The 21,137-nt window shown below is 40.4% G+C and overlaps 1 protein-coding gene across 1 annotated transcript; it reads left to right on the top strand.

The window, feature by feature from the left end:
• Positions 1 to 436: 436 nt before the first annotated feature.
• Positions 437 to 21,058, top strand: LOC311151934 (protein ELYS-like). Its single transcript, XM_084202646.1, has 25 exons — positions 437 to 558; positions 1,650 to 1,903; positions 2,966 to 3,146; positions 3,934 to 4,141; positions 5,288 to 5,401; positions 6,081 to 6,165; positions 7,576 to 7,726; positions 8,691 to 8,823; positions 8,912 to 9,093; positions 9,549 to 9,610; positions 10,304 to 10,432; positions 11,791 to 11,881; positions 11,968 to 12,057; positions 12,248 to 12,388; positions 13,143 to 13,247; positions 13,706 to 13,799; positions 14,099 to 14,222; positions 14,328 to 14,384; positions 15,566 to 15,712; positions 16,450 to 16,637; positions 16,902 to 17,046; positions 17,139 to 17,270; positions 18,413 to 18,560; positions 18,646 to 18,793; positions 19,308 to 21,058. Exons 1-25 carry the CDS (start codon positions 438 to 440, stop codon positions 19,525 to 19,527), a joined length of 3,450 nt encoding a protein of 1,149 aa, XP_084058772.1. The 5' UTR covers position 437; the 3' UTR covers positions 19,528 to 21,058.
• Positions 21,059 to 21,137: the final 79 nt, after the last annotated feature.

The raw sequence follows: 21,137 nt of genomic DNA on the forward strand, positions 1-21,137 counted from the left end.
TAATACAGAATCATAGCTATTGGGAGCTATTGGGATAGAGTGCTGAAATGCTTTCTAATTCTTATCTTCTGCTGTAGGTTTATGCTTCCTGGCAAGCACAAATTTTTTGAAATATTTTTTTTCTGAGATCAAATCTTGCTAACCTGTATGAGTAAGCTTGAACTCGGTGTGTTGCTCTATTCCCTGTTATTTATCTTGTCCATCCCTCTGTGTCGCTTTTTGTTGATCTCATAGGCATCAGAAAAGCTCAAGATTCTCCTTTTGCTCTGCTGTGAGATGAAAAACTGTCCCCTGTGGCATTTCTTTAGAGCAAAAAAGAGCTACAAATGATGTACGGGAGATTTGTCACTGCATACTGATGAAGCTTGGGTCAGTCTCAAAGATATTTATGGCTGACATGAGTCTCTTTGCCTTTTTTTCTTGACTTCCAGTGAAGAATGCGAGACCTAACAGCTCAGGTAACGAGCAGTCTGCTGCAGTTTCCAGAGGTGACTGTCGAGGCACTTGGGGAAGATGAGATCACCCTAGACTCTGCACTGTGTGGGAAGTTTTCTGGAGGTGAGCATTTTCCTTGAATTTGAATGTGGTGTGAAGTTGTTATTGCCTGAAGCACAGGGTCTCATAGCATCAGGTTCTGTTCAGTAAAATGGATCAGGTGTTCTGATAGTGCTAACAGGATATTTAACAATTAGAAGCAAATTGAACAATTAGAAACAATTAGAAACGATTGAAAGTGTAACAGCCCGCTCCAGTCCTGTGGTATTTAAATAATACAGCGGACCATGCCCTCCTCAGTTCTGAATGAAATAGAAGGCAGTTTTCAAGGAAGAAATAGTGTTGTTTTGGGACAAATTTCTTTTTACCAGCTGATGTATTTCCAAGGTATTTAATGGGATGCAGATTGAGGACCCAGTGAGAGTTGCTGACAACAGCTAAGCAGATTAGGCAGTTGACTTTCTAGGTGATCTGAAGGTGGAGCTGGATGCCTGTGTGGATGTCTGGGCTTCTGTTAAGACGAGGTAGAATCTTCTCTACCTGAGTGTAGTTGCAGTAATAGAGCTGCTCCTTCCTTTGAGCTTGAAGTTGCTCAGTAGAGGAGCAAGTGTTAAACTCTTCAATGAAACACTTCTTGTTAAACTCTCAAATGTAAAATGTTAAATTCTCAAATCAGCAAATGTAAAAGTTGAAATTACACATACAGTGCCCATTTTAAGATAATTTCCTGTCCACGTCCCTTCCCAGAGTAGTCTTGTGTCAAGCAAAATTCTTATCTGGAACTGAATTGGTTTAGATGGGCTGTATTTGGGGAGTATGCTTTGAGACTTGTATTCCTGTAGATATTTAGGTGTTTTTTAGCAAAGCCAAGCAAAGTATGGTGTAGAGACTAGAGGTCAGTCTATTGTAATCTTTATCCCAAAGAGTCAATGTTCTTGAGTGCAGGAAGGACAAGCAGAAATGCAAAAGAATGGGGTTATTATTTTAAGAAGTATTGGTTGAGGATTGCAGTGGGTGATTTAAAAGAATTGTCTAGGTGTAGGTAGGTTGGCCTTCCTGCCTTTGCTGCATTTGAGGGAAGGGCCCAGTGGCATTGGTGTTGTTCCAGTTGTGCTGCCGGGCATTTGCTGAGTGGTGTTCCTTTTGCCTTGCAGGCAGAAGTGGCCTGGCGTGGCTGGCGTGTGGCCCCCAGCTGGAGGTGGTGAACTCGGTGACAGGAGAGCGGCTGTCTGCGTATCGCTTCAGCGGGGTGAACGAGCAGCCTCCCACCGTGCGCGTGGTGAAGGAGTTCTCTTGGCAGAAGAGGACTGGACTCCTGGTTGGCTTGGAGGAAGCAGAGGGAAGTGTTCTCTGTCTGTATGACCTTGGGACCTCAAGAGTAGTTAAAGCAGTTGCTCTTTCAGGAAGGGTATGTTTCTCTTTGGGGAAATGAAGGTTTTGTGTTGTTTGGTGCTGCATAATCCTGTTTCAGGAAAAGCTTTGGAGCAGCTCTTTGAAGGTTGTATGTTTTCTGAATTCTATTAACATACTGTCAGTTCAGAGTACCCAGCCAAGAGAGCCTTTTTCTCAACACCCATTTCTGCATTTTTGTAATTTTTCTTTTAAGGCTCTAAGGGGCACAATGTTTCTGATATTATTTTCTTTGTGGATTTATAAAAATGATTGCACGTTTCAGGAATTCCGCATGGTATTTTCCCAAATTTTCCTGGTTTACATGAGGCAGAAGGGCAGCATTCAGGGAATGGGAAAAGTTTTCTTTGTTCTTCCTCAGAATGAGTTGGCAGTACACTAGGAGAATAGGAAAAAGCCTTGCATAGCATAATAGAAAAATACGTCATTTCAGCAGCTTCAACATTTCAACAGGGGAAAACTGTTGGGAGACTCTATGCAGAGCTAGTAAAGATTCATTTGAGTCCAGTTGTACAATGAAAAAAAATATCTTAAAAGAAAAAAGTTAGAAGCAGCAACCCTTGAACCTTGTATATTTGTGCAGCAAGATGTGTTCTGTATTTCCTCAGCACAGTCACTAAGACTTGAAGGACAAGAATTTGAATATTCAAAATATTCTTGTTACTTCTCTGAGCAGCAGTGAAGATAAAATTTAATTTGAATTGTAGGAATTCTGAAAGAAAATAAAGTTATATGAATTTACTAGAGGTAGCTGTAAGCTTGGAGTTGTATTCAAGGTAAAAGGTGAACTGTGAAGCTGCTTTTACAGTTTTCCTTCCCATCTCTAAGAGTGCTGGTGTGCATTTAAAATTTTTGTTGGATATTATCAGTCAAAGTGATGGCCACCGTAGATTTTAGTAAGCCAGCATCTCCCTTCAACCCCTTCTAGGAATGTTTCATTGCCATGGAAGTCTTATGCTGTATTTCCCGTCCTGTTTCTGCTGTGCTAATGCTGGCTTCCCCTGTGAGGGTTACTCTGGAGGCTGTCAGAGCTTTGATATTAACCTGCAGTTCCCTGCAGGTGACTGCCATCGAGCCCATCAGCAATGACGGCGGAGCCAGCGTGAGCACGAGGCACCTGCACCAGAGTCTGCGATGGCTCTTTGGAGTGGCAGCAGTGGCCACAGACGTTGGCCATGTCCTTCTGGTTGACCTTTGTTTGGATGATTTATCTTGCAGTCAGAATGAAGTAGAAGCATCAGGTAAGCTGCAGTTTTTAAACTTGAATTTAGAAGTGAGACAGTGTGTTTCCTTTCAAAACCCAGCTTGTATCTGAGTGAAGATCCCAGCGTGCTGACTGACTCCTGGCATTTCTGGCATTGCCCACTGCTGGCTGCAGACAGCAGCAGTTTGAGATAGTGTGGTTCTGAACTGATGCAGACATGGGAGTGGCTTAATGCTCCTCCTGATGTTCAGAAGGCCTCTTGGTGCCCACATCCTTTTGTCCCTGTGATTCTTGCCAGTGAGAGGTAGGGATTTCTCCATTTGAGTCAGTGCAGCTGTGTGATAGAAAGTTGTGTCAGAGGTAGCAAATTCCTTGGGAGTGTTCTCCTGTTTCCATCAATGGGTTGGGGCAGGCTTTAGGCTTGTGTTTTCAAATAAATCTGGCTTTTCAAAAATCCTGCATTTGGGTGAATGGATCCTGCAATTTGTGTTTCCAAATTGCAGACACCGTTTTGGGTGTTGTTAAGACAACAACAGGAGTTCATGTCCCTTCAAGTAGCTTCCTCCTGAGGCCCAATAGAGGAATTTGTCTACAATGGTTACATTTGTACCCAATTTTGAAATAGGAGTGAGAATACCTGTCCCATTGGAGTGTCCTTCTGTTCTCTGAATGGGGGCAGAAACAGGCATAGCCAAAAAACGGTGCGTCACAAATGGGCGTTCTGTTTGCAGAATTAGATTATACACGTTGTATAATCACATCAGTTTAAAATGCAACTGAAGTGGCATAGTGCATTTATTTCTCACCTGCTTTTATGTGTGTAGATCTAGAAGTTGTCACTAGAATTCCTGCTGAAGTTCCACAAAGAAGAGAAGCTGTGACCAGGGAAGGGAGGCATCTGTGTTTTCAATTGCGAAGTCCTTCAGGAACAGCAGTGTCAACCCTGTGCTACATAAGCAGAAGCAACCAGCTCGTTGTGGGATTTTCTGATGGCTACTTGTCACTGGGGAACATGAAAACTTTGAAGAGAGCGTAAGTTGTCATTTCCACTTGGCATGCTTGGAGGTGCAGGGTGTCAATTTTTCTGCTTCAAGAAATATATTCATTTTAAGAGCCCTTTTTCTGTGAGTATTGGGTATAACCTTGGAGTGTTCAGAAATCCTCTTCTGAAGTGACTATTAACTCATACTTGGATTAAGTGCAGTGCCTTCTCTGCAGTGGACTGCGATTGATTTCTTACCGTGCCTGTGCATAGAGGTCTTGTGGAAAGTACTGGGTCATGTCAGACAGTAGGGATGTGAGAGATCTGATTTTTATAAGTCAGTTGGTTCTGTCCAGTCATATTCAGTGAAGCAAGGCAATGTGTGTTTTTCCATGAGACAGGTTTTAGAAATTATTTTTCAGAAGCAGTTACTACAATGAGAGCATGCACTGAGAGGCTTCAGTATATGAATACTGTCATTTTGGTGATTATAGATTTTTAAGAGACCAGGATATGACTAGTGAGACATGACAATTCAATAGCTGATCTATGCCTGAAAGCATATTCTTTCCTACATTTCAGCCTTGATGCAAGTAGGTGGCTGACCCATTCCAAGGCATTGATGTACATGAACCAGTTTTTCCTTGGAAGTCTTGGGGATGAGAATAAGAAGCATGTACATTTATAAACAATAATATAGTTAAGAAATAATTTAAAATCTACTGAAGTGCAATGTCACTTTAAATATGTGGCAAAATTTAGATAGGGATTTAGTTTAGCAAATCTGCAGTTACACACCATAATTAGTGATACATAAATAGATAGTGAAGGCATAATTAAGTGTCAGGAAAAGATTGTGAAAGTACAGCTAAGGTTCAGAAGTCTGAAAGAAAACGTTTCTTAAAATGCCCAAGTAAAGAAATGAGAAGCTCCTTCTTTTTGGTATTTTTTAAAATATGTTAAGATTTACTGCATTTTAAGTTTAGTTTTGAAGTAGGCTTTAACAATAGGAACAGTGTTTTCCCTAGCAGCTGAACTAATGATTTCTGTTTCTCCTCCTCAGGCAGAGGAGGATATAAATGGAGGTTATTGCTTTGATGGACAGAAATCTCCTCACCTTGACTGCTGCATAAAAAGGTAGTCACTTGCTTGCCTCCATTATTTGTCTTTTCTATTTTTTTTTTCCAAACCTGTAGGCACTACACTCAGCTTGGAGGAGGGATTCCTGTCTGTTCTCTTACTTTGCAAGATCCTGAGAATGATCTTCAAAATTGTTGCTACTTATGGGCTGTTCAGTCTACACAACAAAGGTGAGTAAAAATTACAATAAGCCACTGATTTTGCCTTTTTTTTCCAATATTTGTTCACACAGAGTTGTCCCTAAAAGAGGGTGATGTTTGTATTGCTGGTTGCTTCATGAGAGCTTCAGAATTCTTTGGAGTCCTTGTGTGCCAGTTCAGCTTCCCTGGCAGAAAAGGAGCAGTGTTCAGAAAAGCAATCAATGGCTTCCAGCTGGGATGAGGAATAAGTCAGTGTAGAAGGGTGCACTGCATGCAAGAGAGGGACTGGAACTTAGGTGGGAAGGGGACAAACATACCTCTCTCTCTTTCAGCATCAGCAAACTACTTAGCCCAGCTGTTCATAGACTGGCAGTCCTCTTGAGCTTGGCTTCAAAGCGGTTTTCATGGAAAATGCTTTATTGTGAAAAGCTATTTCCAACAATTTTAGGTCCATACTGCATATTAAAGCTTTTCAAACAAAGGCAGAGTTAGCATTTGCCCCTGAAGCTGTTTGTGTAAGAATTTCCTCCTCTATGTTTTACTGGCTAAGTGGGACCAATTATCATGTTTGGGAAGCAGTGTTTTTCTTTTCAGCAAGAGCATGCTCTTAAGTCAGTTTCAGCCTAGATCCAGCCTAGAACTAATAAAATGATAATGAGGATTGTAAAGCAGCTTTGTAATCAAATGTCCTAATTTATACTTTTTTCAGTGAAGGGAATGCTGTGAATTTACATCTCTTGCAGTTAGCATTTGGTGGCAGGAAATGTCTGGCATCAGGACAAGTCATGTATGAGGTAAGACAGGCCTGTATGTGAGAGATTAAAAGATAAAGTTTCCTTGAGTATTAGTTAAGTTGGCTCTTAGTATATAAATGAAAGTTGAAATGTCTAGTCATTAAAAGGAATGCATGATGAGTTTATGGAATTATAGTGCTTTATCTTATGGAACTGTCCCTTGGCATGGTGGACATCTTGTCCTGGTCCACATTTTTTATTAAAATTGATTTTATCTTTAGTCATTTTATAAGATGAGATTCTTTGCTTAGATTTCATGTTAGTTTTTCAAAGAGATGGTTTTGGTTTTTCTTAACTACTGTGCAGGTGTATCTGTTATTTCCAAAATTCCTGAATAAAATCTAATAGAATGTGCATTTTTCAGGACAGATGTTACCATTTTTTCTTTTCTATAATGAAAGACTTTTTAATTTATTAATTTATTTTAGGCACCTTTGATATTCATTTGTAGCATTTCCTGAAACCATTAAGAGAGAGCTTGTCTCCTCTCAGATTAGATGAATTAAATGTATAGGATGAGAATGTGTCGTTTCATGCCAGTTCATTTTAGATCTCTGAGAGTTTTGGAAACTCATTTTTTGCTTGGAAGTAGTTTTGCTGGCTTTTTTAGTTTGGTATTTTGTTGAGCTTTTTTATTGTAGAGCTGCTATTTGTCCACAGTACGCACAAATGCACACATTGTGCGGTAGACAGGTTAAATGAAGGCTGTAGTAGAAAGCCAGTATTTCACTTAATGCTTCCTTAGAGAATGGTAGTGGCAGATGTACAGGGCCATCCTTTCTGTATATTTATTTCTGTGTGTCTCAAAGCAGTTGGCTTACTCTCTAGTAATTTGGGATCTTAAACACAGTGTCCATGTTCATCCCATGTCCTCTCCATAAGGAATTGAGGGATATTTCCCTGATAAGAGCTCATATGGTTTGAAAGCAGGTTTTAAATCTCTAGGAAGTTCTCATTGTTACTAGAGAGGTGAGTGTTCACTCTACTGATGTGCCTGTCTATAACATCTCGTGACAGACCTTTAGCTGCTGTAATGTAAAGTTCTGTAATCAAAACATGGAGCAAAGGCTTTGTGTGAAGATGTGTTGCATTGTTTTAGATGTCTCTTTGTAAGTATATGTTCAGGCTTGTAAAGACACTTCGATGATGCAAGGAATTGTACAAAATATGTTTAGATCTAGACTAATGTTAGAGAAATGCTAAATTTTGAAAATGTGCAAAAGCCTTTAGAGTAAAACTTGCCTGTTATGACTTGATACTTAATTCTCTTGCATGTGAGATGTAATTCCTGTTGATGGGAAATATAGAGTAAAATAAGCATACTATATCAGATATTTGCATTAATTCATACTTAGGTATAATGCATATTGTTATTTTAAAATTGCCTTTCCTCTCAATTTTTTCCCCCAGGGTTTTACATGTTGTGTCAAGCTCTTCAGTTTAGATCTCTCTGGTGGAATCTTTCCCTGGAGAGGGCAGGCCAGCAATACTAAATTCCTCAGCTGTCAAACCATAGAAAAATTTCGCAACCATGCTGACAGAGAGGATAATGTTAATGAAGGTTTGTTCTGATGTCCCTGCTTGGTTATTCTGAACTACATGGTTTGGAAATCTAAGCAGTAAATGCTGTTCTGTACCCACAGTCTTTAAGTCTTAAATATTGATCTAGCAGACCTTATCTAGCAGGCTTATTAAAAAACCCTGTGTGCTTAAGTTATGTGAGACTTCTTATCCCTCAGAACATCACTTTTTAAGGGAACAAGTAGGTTTTTTATTTTATGTTTGCTGGGGTGCTAGAGCAGTGTATGGGGTCATCTGTATAAGGCTGGTCAGTCAGTTTGTTCTGCCGGCTGTCTGCATCGCAGAGTAAGATCATTCTATTGCTTAGGAATGCTACCTGAATGTTTTTTTATCCTGCTCAAACCTCTGGCTGCATCCAATGTGCATCCAGTGAATTTAGTTCCTCAGGGCTGAGAATTGGAGCCAGTCCTGTGAAATATCTTCATCAATGATCTGAATGAGGAGATTGAGTGCACCATCAGTAAGTTTGGGACAGCACCATCATGAACAAGATTGTTGATTTGTTGGAGGGTAGGAAAGCTTTGCAGAGGGATCTACACAGGCTGGATTGACAGACCAAGGCCAGTTGTAGGACTTTTAAACACCTTTTGCAATGCTACAGGCTTGGGGAAAAGTGGATGGAAGTGTGCCTGGTGGAAAACTACCAAGGTGTCCTACATGACAGCTGTCTGAATACGAGCCACCCCACCACATTAGAAAACCCCAAATCCACCAAATAATTATTCATTCAGCATGCAAAACATAATTAATGCTTGCGTATTTGATTTTGCTTAAAACAAATATAATTTGAATAAGAAAAAGAGGCATTGAAACTTATTGCAGAGATGGTTACTATTTCATAAATTTTTTTATCGTTCCTAAGTAAAGTGCTGTGTTTCATGAATGAAATAACAGCAAATATCTCATATTTTCTACAACAAGAAACAATGTCTTGTCTTTGACAGTAATCTCTCCTGACACCAGTGTATCAATCTTCAGTTGGCAAGTGAATACCTATGGTCAAGAAAAACCATCTGTTCATTTGGGAGTGTTTGACATCAATCGCTGGTATCATGCCCAAATGCCAGACTCACCAAGGTCGGTTTTAATTAAGAGGTTTCAATATCCCTACAAAGGGTTAATTTAAATTTAAATTTAAAAAACATATGCACTTGTTTTCTTTAAGGCCAGAAGAATTCCTTCATGATTGCCCCTATTTTGCACTGTGGTCACTGGATCCTGTAATAAGCATGACTTCTCCAAACCTCATTTTGGATATTCTGGTACACGAGCGTAGTCTGAGTCGGGGGGTTCCTCCTTCTTATCCACCACCTGAACAGTTTTTTAATCCAAGCACCTATAATTTTGGTAGGTATTTCACTGCTTTTCTTCTGAATAGTGGCAAGCTTTGGTGGAGGTAAAATGCCCCTTGAGTGGTTCTCTTTCTTGCTCATTGTTTGTCACACGAAAACCAAACCAAAAAGAGCCCCACAAACGTTCTCCAATCTGGTTACATTGTCCTGAGAAGGTACTTAGTCTTGTGAAACATCTGACAGGCAGCTGAGTTTTGGGGCTTCTGTAACATGACCTGGGATGGGGTGATGGTCACAAAATGAAATGCCTTTGAGCTGAGGCCCAAAGCACAGCGCTGGGTAGCACCCAAGTTTTTAGAGACAGAGAGTAACTCCTTTTTATGGGATGTGTGTGAGTGATGTGATGAAGGAAGGGGGTGCTGGAGGTTTGTCTCTGCAGACAGCACTATTTACAAAGCATCAAGTGATGAGAAGGTGCCAAGGTCTGTCAAATGTTCCTTCTTTCTGCAGATGTGACGTGCTTGCTCAACTCGGGAGTTGTTCACATGACTTGCACCGGCTTCCAGAAGGAGGTGACTTTTTTATTGTATTGAGAGTGTCAAGAGATGAACCTTTTGTAACTTTTCTCTTGCAGTGCTTTGAGTGTCAGAGACCACTTGCTGCTCACACTGCCCATCCACAAGCCTAGCTGCAGTTATATCCTGACAGTTTGATGCAGATGGCACTGTTCTGGGGAGGCATGAGCAGGGATTGAATGGCTAGAAAGGCCGAGTGTGGTGGGAACTGGGAAAGTGTTTATTTTTTTGTGTAGAGTGGAGTTAGGGTTTTGATCCCTGATGAACTTGAGAAAGGAGGACAGCATGGAGAAAGGGAAAAGTGATTGAACTGTTAAGGAAGAAATGCATGTTTTTTCTCTCAGCCTTGGCCAAATTCTAATTTTGGAGCCACTGCACAGCTTTTGACAAACCCTTACAAATTAGGTTCCAGCTCACTAAATATTTCAGCTTTGGCACAAACAAGCACAGATGTGTGATTTAAAGTTGTGTGTTAGGTTTAACTTCTACAGAATGTAGTTTGTGTCAGGGAAAATACCAGGGCCTGACAGAGAAGCTGGAAAATACTTCCTTTAGCATTGCAACGGTTTGGATTTTCTTCTACAGGGTATTTTTTTGAAAATTGAAACTATTAGTTTGGCTGTTGTTTTTCAGGCAGAACCTTAGTGAATGAATGCTGTCTTAACCTGTGTGTGTTGATTGATGTTTCAGACCCTGAAGTTTTTGAAGAAATCTGGTCCTTTAATAAGTGAAGCCATTCGTGACAGCTACTCTCGGTGTCTTGTAGCTGGCTTGCTGTCTCCAAGACTGGTTGATGTCCAGCCATCCAGTCTGAGTCAGGTGTGTGTATGCTGGGGAATCCAGGGGGAAATATATCCATCTTGTCTGAAGGCTGCAGAGGCTACAAGACATGCAAATTGCTTGCAAACTGCTCTGAGAGGCAGGTGTTGACATTATTTAGCAGAAATAATAATATTCTTAGATCCAAACTCCGAATTTGACTTGGAAGAACCCTCTTGGCAAGCTGACCCAGCCCACAGAATGCTTATTTTGCAAGCCTGTGTAGGCTCTTACATTCTGATTAGATGTTCTGATGTCAGCTGTGGTTGGGAAGTAACTTGGGCAAGCAAGGCGTTTTATGATGACATTTGCTGAATTGTGACTATGTTGTTCAGAGATTTGTTATGCATTTGAGCAGGGATTGCTTTTGGATGCTAGAAAGAGAAATTTCAGAATTAGGTCAAGAAGCTTGGTTTGGAATTTCATTGGCCACCCTAAGCAGTATTTGGCACATTTCCTTGTCTGAAACCGAATTTCAGAAAAAGATGGAAGTATCACACATGCTTTCAAATGACAAAATGTGTAGAAATGTCTTTGAATGTAATAATTTAACTTAGAAGGAAAACATTTTTGAATATGTTTTAGCAAAAAGAGAGGCAAGGAAAAAAAAGAAATTTAAAATTCTATGCAGGATCATTTCACCTGAAATAAATGTCTGAACACCAGCTGGAATAAGCTGCTACATTCTTTCCATGTGTGTGCATGCCTGTGCATTATCCTTCCCAAGGACTGCCGTGGCATTAAAATAGAATAATTGAACAGGCTGAAATTCCAGCCCATTAGAATTGAAATGTTTCACTTCTTTATGGTACTTTAACAAATTGTAACTTAATGCTTTGGCTGTCAGAGCTGCTTACTGTCTTGCTAGTCTCAGGAACTGCTTGGCCTCAGCTTCACTGTTTCCATGCAAACACAGTAGTGTTTGCTCTGTCCCCTTCTCGTGTTCCTGATGGCAAAGGGGTGTGCACAAAGTGCATAATGGGTGTTAGCAGAGGATGTTAGTGGAAATAGTTAATTTGGACTCAGTAAATGAAGACTGAAACCCTGAGGCACAGAAACAGAGACTGAAACTGGCCTGCATGAAATTGAAATGTCAGAGGAAAATGTTCCTGTGCTCCTCAAGCCACCAAGCAGTCCAGCCTGTGGCTGGAAATAATCAAGAATATGGAACCAGCTGCCTTTGCAACTAATGTCTGAATGGGTATCCAGTTAGAAGCAAACACTTCTGTCAGTGGCTCAGGTAGTGTCTGATTCAGAGCTACCACGTGGGTCACCGGCTGAAACTCCAGTGTTTATCAAGGTGAGACTTAGAGGAAAAGTCTGTGAGGTTGTGATTTGCTTTTGTCTGTTCTGTTCAGGAGGAGCAGTTAGAGGCAGTGCTGTCAGCTGCTGTGCAGACAGGCTCTTTAGACCTTCTGACGGGATGCATTAAACACTGGACTTCTGAAGGTAATGCTGCTTCCATTGTTTCTATGTTGTGCGTGTTTTGGTTGGAAATTGTGGCTTCATGTCCTTTTTGTTTTCTGTTTTTAAAGAGCAGCCAAGTTCTGCTGTGAATTTACGGTTTGTTCTTGAGTGGACGTGGAACAAAGTGATCTGTACAAAAGATGAACTGGACCAAATATGTGAGTAGTGGTGTGGTGGTTTTTGAAATCTCGAGTCATTCTTTGTAAAGGCTCTTCTTCAGCAGTCTGCCAGTGTATGCTGCTGGCTCTTTAAGTGGTTCTTTAAGTCTCTTGTGGCTGTTGATGTGTTTAAGTTTGGAAGTGTGCAGTTGCTGTGCTGAGTGATGATTTCATATCTCTCCTTGACAAGGTGTTCCGCTGTTTGACGGCTCCTGCAACTTCATTGACCCGCAGACATTACAGTCCCTTCAGCACTGCCAGCTGCTGCTGAGCAACCTCAGCACAGTCCTGAACTGTTTTCTAACAGAAGCCCGAGAGCTTACTGAGAAAGGTTGGTGAGAGCACTGCTAGGCCTTTGGTCTGATAGTTAACATTTGGAAAGATGCTTGGGTTGTAGCTGTGGAGACAGGAGCCATTGCTGTTTTGGATGGTTGGGAGAGAAGTTGAGCTGGGAGAAGAGGCTTAAATCTGAGCAGTTGGGACTTTGAATGAAGCCACTTTGAGTTCAGGGGAGCAGCTTGTTGTGGAATTCATGAGGCTGTAGGGAGGCTGCAGTGGTTCAGCACTGAGCTGAGTAAGCACCAGGGCAGCAATTGCAACAACCGAGTGTGGTAATGCTGAGAAGTGTTCCTAATTGTTAGCTATCACTTGATAGTTGTGTGCAAATTGCTGGGAAATAGAAAGAAAACCAGAATGAGTAAAGCAATTTCCTTGAGTTTTTTTGGCTTCTGATTTTATAAATTGTTGTTAGCCCATTGAGGGGAAAGAGGACTATAATCTCTTTTACTAAAATAAAAATCTCTGCTACATGGAAAACAAACGTTGTCTTCCTGAGTATATCTAATAATTTAGGCTTTATTTTTCAATTTTAATCTTCAGTGATTCTTTTTCTTTTTAGTGATTGGGTTTTTTTTTGGTGGGGGGTAATTGTGGTTTTTTCCTTCAAATTCATAAGTGATCCAAAGGGACAACTACAAAGACAGGTTTCTACTGTGTTTGTTCACACTTTCTATTTGTTCAGCAAAGGGGGTTTTGTAAAATGAAAGGAATTGCAATACTCAAATCATGTTTGGCCTTTCTTTCAGGTTTTTCAGACTTAACAAATAAGCAGATGGTAACCAGCCTCATTTTTTTGTATGTACAAGTGGTGATCTGGTTCTGTCGATCCAGTCTCCTTCCCGAGGGTTTAGGTAAGCAGAACCTGTAGTACCAGCACACTCGTTTTGATAGTAAAAGCAGCACCTGCATTTTTTGAACCTTTGATTTATTGCTCAAGGTGAAAGTACACCTTGGAAATGTTCTAAATTGAGACACCTTATAAATTCCATTTTCGGCTTGAATTGTTTTACAGATGCTCACATGTTCAAAAGAAATCATTCCCTTTGAGAGTTGTTTATTTAGGAGTAGCCTTGAGCTTACCCTACGTTCTCTGAATGCAGCATCAACCATAAACATGAAACTGATTTGAGACAAGAAGTAGTAGTTTTGCAGTTTGCAGCAGTAGTCATTGGGCTTAGTTCTCCTTTAGCAAAGGCAGCAAACCTTTGAGAGCTGGAGGCTTCTTGCGGTTATGTGATTTTTGTCTGTCTAGAGCAAGGTTTTAGTTGAAAAACGTGGTCATAAATTGCTTTTTCTTTATCACTTGTAGATGATCACATGCATTTGTCCAAACCTTTCTACAATTACCCTCTGATTCAGAGCTACTATACGGGTCACCGAGAGAAACTCGAGCGCTTATCAAGGTAAGACCTAGAGGAATTGTCTAGAAAGCTGCCCCTGTTAGACTGTGTGAGAGTGGTTATTTTTGCAGTTAAAACCCTTTGTCTGCATTCCTTGGCATTACACATAACAGAGCATGAAAGCAAACGTGGAACCCAAAAGGTCATTGCAACTCTTCTCTTGGCTTTGTGCTTTGGACTCCTTAATTAAGAAGTTCATTGTGAGCTAAGGACCATCCTTCCTCTGACTCCGAAATCTGTGACACTGAGAGGCTGGAATGAGCGTTGTACTCAGTGCAAGCCCTTGCTCCCTTTTGTTGCAGAGGCAAATGGGATTCTGATTGCTTGATGATCGATGGCATGGTTTCCCAGTTGGGAGAGGAAGTGGAGAAGTTGTGGCGGAGAGATGAAGGCGGCACTGGGAAATACCCACCTGTCAGTTTACATGTGAGTGTTCTGTTCACTGAGGACCCCAGCAGCAGTAGCAGCCCCCTAAAGCCAATGATGGTGAAAGACAGGAGCGTTAGAAAAGCTTTTCATCTTTCATTTCAGGCACTGCTGGATCTCTATTTGCTAGAAAGCATTGAAGAAAGTGACAAACATGCAATTGTATCCTTTCCAGATTTTATTACTTCCTCAGTGTGTGCACATAAAAGTTTTTACATAGTTGTCACCTGTGTGTGGTTAACAGCACTTTTAAATTTATGCCTCAAAGACAGTGTGAGTGAACACATTTAGAATAGAATTAAGTCCTTGACAGAAGCATTGCTTAATTTCTTTCTAGATTGGAATTTTTCTGATTTCTTTTTTAAATGTTTTGTTGCAAAGTCTCTTCTCATATGAGAAAACATGTTCTCTAAGTTGTATTCAAGATAAAAGCCTTGCTTAGTTCTTCTCAAATTTTAACACAATTGCTAATTTTTCAGGACACCCTTATATGTAGCATATGCCTGCTTATGAGTACGGTGCCCTAAAATGTACTGTTTCAGATCAGAAGGGTTTGAAACGGGGGTTTTCCAGTTGCTGATTTTTTCCAAAATCATTCGTTTCCTAGCCTTGCTAAGTGTTTGGTTTTGGGGTTTTTTGTATAAAAAGTGGAGGCACACTGAATATTCATTGGGCAGAAGTCTAATTTTTAGGCTGCTGGAACATGCAGAATGACCTTTGTTGTTTGTTGGCTAAACCAAGAGTGGAGCGTGGAGAGCAAAGGGGTTAAAAATGGTTGTAGTCCCAAGCTGCCTTACTCAGACATGTTCCTTCCTGCCATGGGATGTCAGAAAGGGAAGATGACACTTTGAGTGAGGGATCCACATGGAGTTTGAGCACAGTTTCACTCAGTCAGTGCTAAGTTGCATTGTAAGGGCACCATAATTGGTGTTGGTTTTGTGAAGAGAGGAAATGAGGAGAACAAAAGAGCTGTAGAACTCGTTTTCTTTAATAATTAAGCACTGGATGTTGAAGTGTGTTGGGTGTCCAGCTGGTAGCTTCACTGACAGAAGCAGAAGCCTGAGTTTGTAACAGCAGTATATAAAGACCCAATATCTGCCTTTTTGATTGCCTTACAGAAATGGACAAGTGTTTCTTTCTGGAATTATATTTAGAATACAGTTTTGAGATCAGGACTTGACTCTTGATATAATGGGCTGTAATAGCTTTAAATGGCGAGATCAATACCTTGGGATGTTCTGCTTTCTACTATTTTCATATTCTTATTTCATTTTTTTGCTAACTATAATGTGGTATAAGTTTTTGGTCTTAACAATTAATTCACCTTAATTAGATACTCGCAGACAATTTACTTGCTGCTGGATATTATGCATTACTTTCCAAATAAAACAGAAACTTTACTTGTTTCCTTTCCAACTGCCTTTGCTATCCCTTGGGGTCGTGTTAAGCTGATTCGAGGGTTTTGGCTTCTAGATCACAATGATTATGAAGTAAGTATGAAACAGTTGAGTTAGACCACACATTGCACTGTAGAGCTGTAACCAGTATTTTTAAAAATTGCTACTTAGGTGTTAGGAGCTGTTGGAGCACTAGAAGCTTTTTTTATACGCTGGTCTAACATCTTCAGCAACAAGTTATGATTTGAAATTCTGCTTTAACTAGTTTGACAGAAAATTATTAAAACAAAGGCATAATCAGCATAAATAATGCTTAATATTTGAATTTTCAAAGCAAATCTCTGTTTCAGGAGCTTTTCAGCAGACCGAAACTGTTGGGCACTGTTTCTAGAAGAGTGTTTTGGGTACTTCAAGCATTGAAACTGAGATGGTAACAGGAACATTTGAGACAGTAGATTTCAGGAGTAGCTTTTCATCTGTTCTTCCTAATGTTTTAGGTCGTTCTTTACCTGTCACTATAGGAATGGAATCAATTTGATTGTAGAGTAACTTATTATTTAGTGATGTATTTATAAAAAGGGATGTTTGTACACAAAGTTTTGTGAACTTAGAAAAATCTGAATTGTTCCTTTTAAGACATTCACATTTGTATGGCCATTTTTTTTTTCCTGCAAATACTGAAGAATTTTTACTGATGTGTCCTGGATCAAGTATTTTGTTATTTAGACATCTAAGTTGGTGTAACCCACGTCCAGCCTTGCTGCAGAAAGTTTTGCCTCTTGCCTGGGTGTGTGTATCTATGACAATGAAGGTGTTCTCAACTTGTCCAGAATTCCCTGGCCCTGCTCTTCCATCCAGCTACACTCAAGACTGTGTCATGGCAGCACATGAGGATAATCCAGTCCCTGATGTGCCAGGGGGAGCACAGGCGAGCCCTCAGGTACATGCAGATGATGAAGCCGTCGATGTCCAGCAGCAGCGAAGTGCGGCTGTTCCTCACCGTCTTGTTGTCCAACAGGTAAGGGAACCTCCACTGTTTTGGCATTCACATATTGGGAAATGTGGAGAACTGGTGCCACAAATGGGGCTCCCCTCCATTTCCCTTGAGCTTTGAATGGATACCATCATTGTGGGATTCAGATATTGGGAAATGTGGAGAACTGATGCCACAAATGGGGCTCCCCTCCACTTCCCTTGAGCTTTGAATGGATACCATCAGTGTGGGGCATCTTTTGGGCCTCAGTGTTGCCATGCCTTTCCATGTCCTAAACCTGAACTGCAGGTGCATGGTGGAGGCTTGGGGTCTGTTGCAGCAACACACCACAAAGTTAAACATAGAAGAGCTGCTAAAGCACATGTATGAAATCTGTCAGGAGATGGGGCTGATGGAGGATTTGCTGAAGCTGCCCTTCACAGACACAGAAAAAGTGAGTTTGGAGAAGAAACCAAAAAATCTTGTTTCTTTAGCGAGAGAAGAGGCAGAATGGTAATGATGTTTGAAATGTGTTATTTCTCCCAGGAGTGTTTGGAGAAGTTTTTACAGACCAAATCTGGTGTTCAGAATCATGAATTCCTCTTAGTCCACCATCTGCAGCGTGCCAACTACATCCCAGCACTCCAGCTGAATCAGTCCATGAAGGCCAATCTGATGGTAAGGGTAACAGTCCTGCTGAGTGTGCAAGTTTCTGTCAGTGTCACTGGTCACTTTTGATAGTCCTCTAGAAAAATCTTGCTTTGTCTTTTATACCACTCTTTGAAAGACTAGTAATGAATTCCTACATGTCAAGTTACAGCTGAACCTAAATGGTGGCTGAAATAATTTTACTACTGCAAACTGCTTTATGAAGTCATAAATTAAATATTCAGTGGTTGACTCCATTGAAAGTTTGTTTTTATCTGATGGAAAAATAGGGTTTTTTTCTGCCATTCCATATTTTCAATCAGATCCTCAAATCCTGCTGTTACATATGGTTTAGCTAGGGAAGTTATTTATGTCAGTTTTTTCTGTGTAATAAAGAGTATGTTGTTTGTCATATCTCATATCTTGCTTTCACCTGAGATCTGTCTGGATGCTCAACAGGTCCAATATGTGTAGTGGGGCTTAGTTGTGGTTTTGGGTTTTTTATTTTCTCAAATTATAGCTCAATCTCTCTGATTGCAGTAGTTTCATGCTACCAATTTTATGACATCAATTCTAACCTATGTTTCTCAAAATATCCATGTCAATTTTTGCATTATGTGAACCTCTCTTAGGGATCTCTGATGCATGTTTTTTTGAAAGTGTATTTTTCCAGAAAATCAAACTTAAAAGGTAGTTTTGGAAGGTTTAAGTGTGTGAAAACTGTGTTCCAGACAGAAGGTGTGGGTAGGTATATTTTCTTATCTTGTTTTAATTTTCCCATCACTTTGTCCAACATAATTTGCGGTTGCCCTGTGTATTCAGTAATCTCAGACATCTTTATTTCATGATAGCCAGGGAAAGCCTGCTCTTCCATCAGCCATTTAAAAATTGCAGGTGTTAAGAAGTATGTAAGAATAAGGCTCTGCAAAGTGCCAGTCCTTTTAACTAGGAGTTTTAAGTTCTGCTTTTATTCCAATCTTCTTTGCACTTATCCAAAACTACCAGGCGAAATTGGTGTGTGCTGCTGGGTGGAACTTGCTGTGGTTCTATGCAGTTGATTTGTTCTCCTTTGTCTGTAGATCAAATTTAGGCCTTAGTTGTAAAGAGCAGTTAGTTCTGTGCAATGAACTTCTCGTGAATTAATTTCTTGCTTTACACATTTCCTTTGTCAGAATGGTCGTGATCCTCGCTTGAGAGAGAGAGCAGTAGCCAGAAACTCTCTGTTGGACCAATATATCAAGATCCTTCCCACAGTTCAAAGGAAGCTGGCAGTAGAGAGAGCCAAGCCGTACCGTTTGCCTTCGTCGGTCTTAAGAGAAGGTAATTGTAGAGAAGGGAGCTAGGATGTGCAGCTGGCCATCACTTTGATTACACAAGGCTGATACTTTTCCCTCTTGCTTTACAGTCCCAAGGCCAAAGCCATTATCAACAGCAACAAGGCAGGCTAATGCAGGAAATGGGCATACAAGAACAAGTTTCATCACTAAAGTACTGTCCAGATTTAAAGAAGCGTGGCTAGGAAACAAGACAACCAATTTCTCAGAATATAAGAAGTAAGCAGCCTTTTCATGAAGTTTAGCCTTGTTCTATGTGTTTGAGGGGAGACAGAAAAAGGAGAGAAATCTGTTTGAATTATGTTAGTATCTTGGTGAGAATGTACATGTGAAAATAGCTTTGTTTTGCTTTTTTGCACATAAAATATACAACGTTTAGAGACACAATTCATCGGAAGTACTATTTGGAGAAACATACTTTTCTGCTATGATAATCCTAGTTAGGCAAATACATGTATTGACATTATGAGAAATGTGCTTACAAAGTTTAAGACAGCTGAAACTAAAGCTTTGACCACCACCAAGCTCTTGGTGTACAGACTTTGACAGATGAACAAAAACAAGTGCCCGTCTTCTTTTTCTTTTAGGCCCACTTCCATGTGGGCCTAATATATCACCCCAGCAGTGAGGGTTTACCTGTATTTCTCACTGAGTGTTCTGGTTGTCAGCATCACAGCATGCTTTTTTTCATTTATTTTTTGATATTCCTAGTTTAAAATGAGTATTTTAACAGGTTGCTGGATTTGGTGGTTCGTCCTGCTCCTTCCCGCTCTGTGGCACAGGAGGAGACCCAGCAGTCCCCGTGCAGAGCTTCTACTTCTTTTGTGGCATCCAGCCCCCTGAGATCAAATACACATCGCTCCAGCTCCCAAAACAATCTGCCAAGAGCATCAGAGTTGAATTTACTGGAAAGTCCTCGTGTGGTCAAGGTTTGTATTTTAAAAACTCAGTAGCAACCAACCAAACTAGAAGCTTATGAACTTTGTTTAAAATGAAACCCCTGGATTCAAATTGTGAGGTATTTTTTGCATGCATGTAGTCATTGTATACACAGTCCTTTTTGCAGCAGTAAAATGGGAACAGAGGGTAAGTTTTGTTTTCAGTTAATTGCAGCAGTCACTTTGTCCCACAGCTTTGAGAAATACACTTGTTTTTATTGCATGGAACAAAGTTCAACCTAGACTTTTCAATCTATACTGAGCTGCCTAAAGATGCAATGTGGCTCAACCATGTCATTATTTAAGTGCCAAGTAGCTTTGTGTAGTTTGATGTGCATTTCTACAATCAAGAACTGTGCTTCAAACTCTTAATCCAGTCACATGAACTGAGAAATGTCAGTGATGTCAGTCTCTGTCAGATTCAGTGATGACTCTGCAGCAGTTTTGCTTATCAGTTGTTTGTGTTAAACTGTATTTCCAGTCACTGCCATCAAACTGTTACCATGCAAGGCAGTAACACCTGCCAGGGCCCCTTGGTTCTGATCTTTTTGCCTTTGCCTACTTGAATGAAATCACTGTCATCTCCCTAAATTATAACCTTTTTCTTGTTAGGAAATATCATCTATACTATTGAACTAGCCTCATCCTTCTCCTTTCTAACTATTTCAATACTGTAAAACATTTCTGAGCCAGGAAGACCTGAACAATGCTACATGAAGCTATGTAGGTATTTTACAGCATTGTCCCTTCATCTTGTGTGCAGATTGATTAATTAGTGCAGAAATAAGCTCTGGCTGTTGCTCTGTTGACTGGCATCTGGAATACAGCAATTGAAAATGTTGCCTTGTGGAATAATAGTTGCATGCCTTTTAAAACAGCAGCGTAGAAATTGCAAAAATTACTGGGATAGGAGAGAATATTGTAGACAACCAGATACTATATTCTTGTTTCTTCAGGAAATTTGAAAAATAACCTTTCTGTTGTCATGACTGAAGCTTTAAGCCCTGGGGACCCAATTGTATTTTACCCTGTCAGAGGCAGCGGGTCACTCTGGCTGCGGAGCAGTGCAGAGGGCACTGCAATGTGATGGTCACCCCTGGCTGCGTACACACCTTGTACTGGAAAACTGCTCCTGGTCCTGGGCAGTGGCAAATGGTCAGTTCTGAAGAGAAGTATCAGAAACAGAGCATGTGAATTGCCCACAGGGACTGCTGTGATCCTTGTGCCTCAAATCCATAAACTCTCAGCTGTAAGGTAGTACAGAGTGTCTATGTATGTTTCACATTGAGGGGTAAGTGGAAGGGAAAAGCAGCTTTTCTGTGTCTTTAATTTCTTCTAGCTCAGTGTGAAACTAGTCTGTTTGCTACTGAATCAAGCATTAATAGACATTTTTTAACTTTAGGTTATTGAAGACAGTGCAGTGACAGCATAAACTTAAGAAGCAGCACCTAAAACCCCAGCATATAGTGAACTACATCTCCATAAAGCAATCTTCAACACAGTTGTGCTACTATAAAGCATCAATTTGCATGTGATTTGCCTCAGAATAATAAAGGTCAGTGTAATGCAGCTGAGGGAGACAGACTTTTATGACCTTAAGTATCTCAGAGTAACTTTCATAGTTT

Source organism: Fringilla coelebs (genome assembly GCF_963513975.1).
Source record: "Fringilla coelebs genome assembly, chromosome: 3".
Taxonomy (NCBI): domain Eukaryota; kingdom Metazoa; phylum Chordata; class Aves; order Passeriformes; family Fringillidae; genus Fringilla; species Fringilla coelebs.